This window comes from Ananas comosus, unplaced genomic scaffold (genome assembly GCF_001540865.1).
Source record: "Ananas comosus cultivar F153 unplaced genomic scaffold, ASM154086v1, whole genome shotgun sequence".
Lineage (NCBI taxonomy): Eukaryota > Viridiplantae > Streptophyta > Magnoliopsida > Poales > Bromeliaceae > Ananas > Ananas comosus.
The window spans coordinates 1-10,255 of NW_017891190.1; the positions used below are offsets into that span (position 1 = coordinate 1).

General features: G+C 30.7%; 1 protein-coding gene across 1 annotated transcript; it reads right to left on the reverse strand.

Moving 5' to 3' along the window:
- Nucleotides 1-7,135: 7,135 nt before the first annotated feature.
- On the reverse strand, nt 7,136-9,067 carry LOC109704730. Its single transcript, XM_020225504.1, has 2 exons — nt 8,515-9,067; nt 7,136-7,810 (listed from the first exon to the last, which is right to left on the reverse strand). The coding sequence occupies exons 1-2, from the start codon at nt 8,820-8,822 to the stop codon at nt 7,624-7,626; spliced, it is 495 nt and encodes a 164-aa protein (XP_020081093.1). The 5' UTR covers nt 8,823-9,067; the 3' UTR covers nt 7,136-7,623.
- Nucleotides 9,068-10,255: the final 1,188 nt, after the last annotated feature.

Sequence of the window (10,255 nt, forward strand, 5' to 3'; positions counted from 1 at the left end):
AGTTGTATGATGCTTATAAAGGGAAAATACTATACCATAGAAAGTACAAAAAAACATATGTAAATTTTAGCATAGTCTAATGTAGTTAAATTTTATTAGCATATGAAATTATTGTGATGAGGAAAAGAAAAGAAATGGTATTAATAATAAATATGCACAAGCATGAATGAATGTCACTTCGTGCGGTCACTATCATCGAATCAATAAACTGACCGTCCCACCAATCAACATAGCGGTTAGTTCCAACTATTTGTACAAAAAGAAAAATGAAAAATTAAATAAAAAAAAGTTTTTTTTTTTTTTTGTTTGGTGAGCTGTAGTGCATTTTAGCGAGCGTCAGATGAAAAGACCCAAAAGGTGTAGTCAATTTCCTCTCTCTCTCACTTTCGTCCTTTCCTCCGCACTAAGTGCGTGTTTGGTTCTCTTCTTTCTCATTCTGGAATCGAAATTGAAATTGGTAAATCCGTTTGTGGGTGTTTGGTACGCGGGAGTTCCATTTCGATTCCGATTCCTGAGTGGAATGGAAATCCCCCAATCACCTCTTTTTTCAATCCGGTCTAGGAGGCCGGATTGGAAGTTGAATCCGGACGGAATGGATATTTATTCGGATTAAATTTATTTTTTCAACTTTTTAAATTAAAATATGAGTTAAAATTTAAAAATTAAATATATAATTTTAAATTTTAATTTGAANTGTTTACTCGGAAACTTCAGGGACTGATTCACAGCATCTGAATGGTACAGTGACTATATATCCATGCATCATATCCATAAAGTCTACAACAACAGCAACAACAACAACAACAACAATGAAGCCATGCAATACATATATAGCAGATATGATGATGTAAATTTTGACTAAGGTTTGCTTCTTGCTAGTTGTATTAGTTGCTGGGCAAAGTAGAGGTATATATGAGAATGTTGCCTTGTTTTCTTTGGCTCATGCTTATTATTTGTTGCTGAGGTTTAACATCTTTTTTCATTTCCCCCTCCTACCAAAGTGTGCTATTGAGGTGTACAAAATCATTTTCCCGGTAATAAAATAGGAAAAAGAAGAAAAAGGTGTACAAAATTATAGGAGTCAAGAGTTTCAAGTTTAAATACAAAAGTTATCTTTGGTTGAGAAAAGGCCAAACAGGAAATTGCATGTAAATCTCACATCACATTGCCTTTTTTGATTTAAAAATAAAAGTAACAGTGCTCAAATTCGAGTCATCTTTCTTAATTGTCTATATATTGCATGACCCTAAATTCTTATGAACAAATTATATAATACTGCAATATACAAGAAACACAGCAATGAATGAGAAGTTGGAAATCTTCCTATTCGGGGGTATGTTTGGCTTTTTAAAAATTATTTTGGAAAATAGTTTTCTTCCTGAAAAAGCACTTTCTTTTTTTACCCCCCTAAAAACGTAATTTTTTTTTAAAAAAATTATTAGATTTTATATTCGGAAAAAAAAAACTGTAAAAATTATGTTTTGTAATTAGTTTTTTCAAGTAGCAAAACACCTCCTAATTGTGGGGGGGGGGGAAAAAAAAAAGAAGAAAAAAGCTTTCTACTACTGTTCCATAAAATTACTCGTAGCTTTTTTAAGTCGCTTTCGTGGAGCACCTCATTCTAAAGTACTCCTTGCTTTTCCATAAGACACCCCTACTCAAATAAAAAAGGAGCCTCATCACTCATGAAACACTTTCGTAAAATTTGCCATATTAATAAACTAAAAATACTGCTTGTACACTTTACATAGAGGTGTATATTTTATACCAGAAAAATTCAAGAGTTTATAACTTTTTTAAAACTTTTAAAATTTAAAAGATTGATAAGGCAAGGCGGTTGATACAAAATTTTTGAAGGCTATAATATATATGGTGCATCTTTTTATAAGGTGTATAAATAATGATATATCGCTGATGTTTGATAAAGAAAGCTCTTAACAATTGAGAAATATGTGTTGTCTCCGTGTTGTTCCGATAATGCAATTGGATCCCTATCATTAAGTAAACATCTGAGTTTTCGATGTATCTATATTGTTCTTTACTTTTGATCTTTGAAATTAAACACCTCAAATTCATTATTCACTACCTAATATTGTAAAATACTAATGTAATATTTTTAACCTTTCTTGAAATAAACTAAAATAAGTGTATTATCTTAAAATTGTTCTTCTAAAAAATTTTAAACAATAAAACTTAACGAAACAAGTGCTTTCTTTATCAAACATCAGCGATATATTCTTACTTAGTTAACATAATTAGGTTATAAGACTAGATATATTAATTAATTTTAAAAATTTTCGTCACAAATTTTGACAAAGTAAAATTTAAAAACTAAAAATATTATTTATTATTTATTTATTTATTTATTTTGTTTTTGAGAGGAAAAAGCATAGCTTTCCATGCGTCAACAAACCAAAAGAAAAACAAATAGCCCACATAAAAAAGCTGTATGCTTTGTTTCTTTTTTGCTTATTCTTTTCTTTATGCTTCGATCACTGAATTGGGATTTGACGGTTCCGAACCCTCCAAACAAGCAGGAAAGAGACAGGATACTCAATAACCAACATGCTCCTTTTTTTTAAAAGAAAAGGAAAAAAAAAAGAGCTCATTTTCACATTGCGCTCCTACAAAAGTCACTTTTATAAAGCGAAGAACATAATAACTTTGGTATTTGGAAGATGTTGATGTCAAAATTTAAAAGTCATATAAGTAACGCAGCTTCTGCAACAATTTTTTTAAAAAAAAAATTTATTTTTAAAAACTTTAATTAACATTGTGGCTATGAACAACTCATATATATATATATATATATATATATATATTTGGGGGCTAGAGTCGTTCTATAATTTTAAGCATTTCTATATAGATAAATGCCTTTGTCTCATAAAAAATTATTTATAATATTATTGCTGTTTAACTAAATTTACGTACATATTTTTTACACATGTCGCGTATCACGCCTAAATTCATATAATATATATATATTACATATTAATAATTAATTATGAGCAATAGTCAACAATTTATAGAAGTCTTTTTTTTATGTAACAAAATTTTGTTTAAACAATTAATTATATACATATATTGGCGAATAAATTGTTATAATTCATAATAAAAAAAATATAGTTTAAAATAATATATTAATTTTTGTACTTATATATAATATGAAAATATTCAATTGAATATTGTTATTTATAAGCTTAATTATACTCTATTGCGTTGTACCTTAGTAATATTTTTATTTGCTATATTGTATTATATTGTTTAAAAACATTATTGTATTGTTATATTTTATTAATTTTTATATTATATTTTTAAATTTATTTTTATTATTCTATTTTATATTTTTTGTGACGTCCGACTTTTCAGATGGTTACTCATCCTAAAACTCTTTTAGTCCTGACACTCTTAACCTTCTTAATCTCCTGGACTCAGCCACTGCCTAAAGTGTTATAACTGGGTTAAGAGGTTTAACTTTATTATATTTCATCTATAAAATAATTTTAAATTCTGAGATGTCACATTCTTCCACCCGAAGTCCTAACATTTTTATCTCTCAAAAAAAAAAGTCCTAACATTCTCATCAGACTCAAGTACACAAATAAACACTAGACAATATGAAACTCGTCTCATTATCCTTAACCGATCTTGTCGGCAGCTGCGCTCCACTCATAATGATCATCAGCCGGAGAATCGCGCTCTACCTACTATATGATCCTAGTTTTACTTTGATTTATTTCGCACTTTCGGTTGGTGATTTGCTCTGAGACTAACTATGATGCCTCATCGGGCTCAAGCATACAAATAAGCATCAGATGATATGAAACTAGTCTCGTTAAGCTTACTTGATCTTGTCGGCAGCTGCGCTCAATAAAGACTCATCCCGCACTTCTGACATATGATTTGTTGCAGAATACTAACTGTAAGCTTGCTTTCTAGGAGCATCATTCTAAAATATTCTAAATTAGCACTGCTTAAACACTCTTAACCTTTTAACCTAATCACACCCTAAAATAATTAAACCAGTAAGAGGTAGTTATGTTATATCTTATATAAGGCTATTCCAATACGGGAGATCACAATTTTTGTTTTCGAATATCACTAAACAATTTTCTTAATAATCTCATATATTGCTAATAAAATATGAAAATATCTAGTTAAATTGTAAAAGACGGAACTAAAATTTTGTTAATAGCTCATTAAAAACTGTCTATATATCGAAGTATTTAATAATTTTTATGTATTTTATTATTTTATGTAAAAAATTGAATATATTTCTATTACTTGTTAAAAAATATCTTTAATAAATTTTATATAAATTAGAAAATTTATATTAAGTTATAGATTCGAAAAATAAAATAAAAAACATTTGTATGATGCCTTCAAAAGGGAAAATACTATACCATAGAAAGTACAAAAAACATATGTACAATTTTAGCATAGTCTAAATGAGTTAAATTCTATAGCATACGAAATATTGTGATGAAGGAAAAGAAAAGAAAATGGTTATTAATAATAAAAATATGCACAAAGCATGAATAATGTCACTTCGTGCGTCACTATCGACGAATCAAATAACTGACCGTCCCATCCAATCAAACATAGCGGTTATTCAACTATTGTAATAAAAGAAAAATGAAAAATTAAATAAAAAAAAGTTTTTTTTTTTTTTTTTTTTTTTTTTTTTTTTGGTGAGCTGTAGTGCATTTTAGCGAGCTGTCAATGAAAAGACCGCAAAAGTGATAGTCAATTCTCTCTCTCTCACTTTCGTCTTCCCTTCGCACTAAGGCGTTGTTTGTTCCTCTGTCTTCTCATTCCGGAATCCTGAAAGTAATTGGTAAACCTCGTTTTGGGTTTATGTCGCGGGTAGTTTCAATTTCGATTCCGAATTTCCTGAGTGATTATGAATCCCCCCAACACCTCGTTTTTTCAATCCGTCTCGGAGTCCGATTGAAGTTGAATCCGGACGGACTGATATTATGTCGATTAAAATTTATTTTTCAACTTATTTTAATTAAAAATGAGTTAAGATTAAAATTATAATATATAATTTTAATTTTAATTGAACTTAAATTTAAATTAAACATTAATCAATATTTCGAAATCTAACTATAATTAATGAATTAAATTTAAATTATTATATAAAATTTTTATTCAAATTTTTTTCAAACTAAAATTAAATTTGATTCAAATTAAAAATTAAATTGTAAATTTTAATTAATTGGATAAATCGAAATTTATTTTTATATTTGAATTATCCACTTAACTTCAAGTTTAATTTTTTAAAAAAAAATAATTTAAAATTTTGACATTATTTAAACATTTGATGTAAATTTTTAATATTTAATTTTTAATTTGAATTTAAATTAATATATTATAAAGGTAATGTTAGTATATTAATTTGATTATGTTTTTTATATCCACATGAACCAAACACCGCAATGAGAATAATTTATTCCGATTCCGATTCAGGTGATGAACCAAACAGAATTAGGTAATGAATCATTCCGATTTTGATTCCAACTTATTTTGATTCCAATTCTGATTCCGACTTCGAACCAAACACGCCATAAATATAATTTTTTTTTTTAAAAAAAAACTTATGAATTTAATTAAATTTGAAAATTAAAGATTTTGAATATTTGTCGTCAAATTTTTTTTATATTTATGTTTGAAATGATAATGAGCAGTGCCACACCATATGTCTTATGCCGAATAGTAAAGAACAAAATATTATTTTTATAAATAATTTCTGTAATAATTTATAAATTTAAGATTTAGTAATTAAATTTTATTTTTTATCTTCTAAATTACTACTATTATTCCGTAGTTTGTTCATTAAATATGATTGTCTAAATATATAAAATATTATTGAATTCATTTACAAATATAGTATTACTTACAGAGAGAACAGTAATAATCGATCTCTCTCGAATCTGATCAATCAAACGGTGGTCCTTCGTCCTTACACAAATGGGACATAAATGATAAATAAATTAATCACAGAGCCCGCACAGGGGTGAGAAATTCTACACTTGCACCACACTACACTAGAATTTTTTCACAGGGGCAGTGCAGCGACACACGTGTCCCATCACTTTTTAAAAATGTAGCCGTTGCCGGCTTTCTAAAAATTGCCATTAGTATTTTATGTACACCCATTTAAAATTTAAAATTTTTATTTGAATATTAAAAAAATTAATAAAATTAGTAAAAAGTGAATATTAATTTTTTAATAACCGACCATTTCTAGAGTAAGTTGCAAAGGATGGCTAGTACCCGAGGTCCAAATTCGAATCCTAATTGATTCACATTGTCAGTTAAGTTTATTTCTAAATGAAATTAATAAACCGGATAGCGTGCTATCTATTGCTTAAAAAAAAGAAAAAACTTTTTAATAGTTAGGATGTAAAAATTTATATGTTCATTAATATATAAATGTACGGATGGTATTGCTCCATGCATCAAACACGCCATCCGTGGTCAAAAATTACATTTAAATGAGGACCGCCAAAATAGAAAATCTTTTTTTTTTTTTTGTTTTTCTTTGTCCTCTTTTGGAAGATGCTACTTCAACATTAAAAAAATAAAAAGATACATAGCAATCGAGCTTAATAAAATTACTGAATTATAAAATGGGGTATGCTATTCATAAAACTAATTTAATGTAAACAAATAAATGTATTAAGTATTTTAGTCATAGTCCACTGACTAAACTGGACCAGACTTATTATACTCCTAGCTAGAAAAAAAAAAAAAGTTCCATGGCCTTCGTAAGTAAATCACATAAAATTTGGACGCAGAGGGCATAAAGATAATAAAAAAAAAAAAACCTAATTTTCGTGTACGAAAACCCCACACACGTACGTAGTGTGGAAACTTAAAAATTCGAACGGAACTTCCATTGATAAAATCATTTCTTTCAAAGTATTCTTTGAAATGGTTTCTGAGATGTAATAAATGGATCTCATTGTCAACTTAAAAAGATTCAAGTAGTCTTAACTCTAACCCACCAACTTTCCCGTAATTTATTACCTTTCCACTTCATGCTCCACCATCCCCTGAAACCACGGGAACCATGCACTACCACCCACACACATAAAAAAAAAAAAAGGAAAAAAAAAAAGAAAAAAAGGAAGAAGAGAGAGCAAATATTATTTAGAAATTCAGTTTATTTAGCACTGAACATTTAAAACGGTCAAAACAAAAAGCAAGCGCTCGTGCATCTTTTGGCTTCTTCTTTTTTTTCTTTCTTTTTTTAGCGCTTCGGCATTATCGTAAATATACAGAACTGATCAAAAAAAAAATGCAGCTCTCCCACAGGCCACACAGCTCGATTGGGCTCGATTGGGATTCATAACAAGCTCGTTTTGCTTCTTCTATACAACTTAGAAAACGGAAAAGAAGAAGTAAAAAAAAAAAGCCCAAAAAGGGGGGAGAAAAAAAAGAAAAGAAACTTAATAGGGTTCTCTCTTTCACGCCACTTCTTGCCGTATATTATTATATGGACTAATTGCTACTGCTGCTGCTATTATTATCATTATTACTACTACTGCTGCAACAACTTTTATTGTAGCTGATAGTAGTAGTAGTAGTAGTAATAATTAGGGGCCGGGGTTGATATCATCCAGCGACGAGGGTGATCTTCTGCGACTTCGGAGAGCTCTGCTTCTGCTTCTGCTTCTGCTTCTGCTCTTCGAATTCTCTTCGCGAAGAAGCCGTCACGGAGAGCTTTCTGTTCGTCTCCTTCGCCTCGTCCGCCTCAATCTGCTGCTGCCGGCACTCCTCGCTGCAGAACGGCAAATCCCCTCTGCAGTTCCATTTAATTCACCACGTTATTATTTGTTTATTAATTATGAATACTTATTAAGCGAACCACCGCCGCCTCCTGACGAATTTCTAGATTGAATAAATCATCCGACAAGTGAATGGCTGAAATAACTTAGATTCATCGAACTGATTTATGGATGTCAAATATCATCATCACATAATTAATTAACCAGATTCAAAAGAATTACATATCATCGCATTAACAGAGCTCGCAAGTAATTAAAGACGCATTGAATTTCTCACGAAATAAAAATTTATTTATTAAAATTCGACGCGTACTGTTTGCTAACTCGATAATCATTTTTTTGGAGTTCGTATATAACTGCTCTAATTTCTCAATTGTATTGTATATGAGTGCAAATTAACCCATAGACTGAATAGATATTGTATACAAAAATTGAACAAAATTTTGTGCATTTGAGTGAGTGGTCGCCACGACCGATGACGGGAAAGGGGGAAAAAAACAGAAGCAATAATAATCACCGACTTAGACTTTTTATTTTCTTGCTAGTTTTTTTTTTTTTTTTNAACCCGCGGTCCCTCGCTCCGCGTGCTACTGACATCGACGGTCGAGAAGCCTCCAAAAACGCCGGAGAGTGACCGGATTCGATGGGAAATGACGAAAGTACCCTCACCGGTTTTAGAGAAAAAGGGGCGGAGAGGGGGGCGGGGGGAGCGGCAAACCTGTACATGAAGATGTCGAGGTGGCCGGCGAGGGGCTTCTTGCAGAGGAAGCAAGCGTCGAGGAAGTGGCCCCGCTCCTCCTCCTCCAAACTCTCGCAGAAGAACCGCGCCTGCGCCCGCGCCCGCCCCGCATAGATCGCCGCCGCCCCCTTCGCTTTATGCGGCCGCGGGGGGTAGAGCGCGAAGGGGTTCACGAACCCCGCCTCGATATCCGCCGCCGCAGCCAACAATCCCGACGACGACGACGACGACGACGACGAAGAAGACGAAGACGAGGACGACGACGAGGTGGAGAACGAGTACTCCATGGAGCTTCACAGGTGAGATCGATCGATCGATCGATCGATCCCCTTTCTCTCTCTCTCTCTCTCTCTCTATATATATATATGTGTGGGTGTGTGTGTATTTGATATTTTGCTCTAGAAAGATCGAGGAAGGAGAGAGGGGCGGGGGGAGGAGGAGAATGGGGAAAGAGGGTTTATAAAGAGGGAGAAGAGTGGGGGAGATATGTAAATGGAGAAGAGGTGTGGGGTTTATTAATAATACATGAGACACAAAAACACACGCATAAACTAAGTGGGTTTAATTAGGAACCGTGGATGGCCGTGAAGGGCTCTATTGATTTTACTTTAATAACCTCTCTTTCTCTCCGCAAAATAAAAAGGAGTTGGGAGAGAAAAAAAAAAAGAAAAGAAAAAAAAAGAAAGTTTGTGGTCCCGAAAGAGCTATCACTAATTTCGTCGACTTCTCTTTCGTGAGAGAACGATAGTAAGCTATTATTTTTATTTTGAAAAAAATTTCAATATCATTTATATAATTTTGTATTTTTTTTATTTCACTACTTTTTATAATTTAAAGTGTATCAATTTAGTATTTATAGTTTTATTTTCTCTTTTTATTATTTTCTTCACTAATTTTTTTTATTAAATCAGTGACAAAATTAAAATTAAAAGATATTAAAATAAATATTCGATAAACCTAAATGGGGTATTTGAAGTTTTTTGTATATAATTTAACGAAATGTTAATGAAGGGGCTGAGGATAAGAAACAAATAAAATCACATGATACTAAATTCATACAGTTTAAACCATAAAATACTAAAGTTAAAAAATGTGAAATCACAGAAATAATATTTAAAATTTACTCTTTTATTTTTTTTAAAAAATATGTTTAATTAAAAATTTATGTATTGCGGATTGTTTTATAAATCTTATGCGTTCGTATCGGTCACGTGCGTTTCCTTGTCGGATTCGTGTCAAACGTGAATTCGCCTTGGACGCACATTTAATACGGATCCATAAAACAAATAATTTAAAATTTTATATATTTATTTATTATGCATATATAATATATATATAATATAAAATAATAAATATTTTAATTTTATTAAGAATACGTACATATTTTTTTTAGACAATATTAATAAACTCTATATGNCCAAAACGCTGAATTACGGTTCGTTTTGTTAGTTATTACACGTCTATATACCCCGATAATTATTTCAGTAAAAATAAAATATGTCTACTTTAAGTTTAATTATGGTATTTAGAATAATTGAAATTAATCATTATTATCAATTCAAGTTGTTTATAATTAAAATGGTCATTTGTATCTAGAAAATCGGCGTTAAAACGTAACTTTTAAGGTGAGATGTTGCTGAAAGGAATTGGTACAATTTAATTAATTCTGTGGTAGTTTTGATTATACCGAATCTTACTTTTTTTCCCCCGCTTGTGTGAA

Coding starts and splice junctions, on each gene's coding strand:
- LOC109704730 (XM_020225504.1), bottom strand. CDS start 8,822: ATGGAGTACTCGTTCTCCACCTCGTCGTCGTCCTCGTCTTCGTCTTCT. Junction 7,811..8,514: donor CTCGACATCTTCATGTACAG/GTTTGCCGCTCC, acceptor ATGGAACTGCAG/AGGGGATTTGCCGTTCTGCA.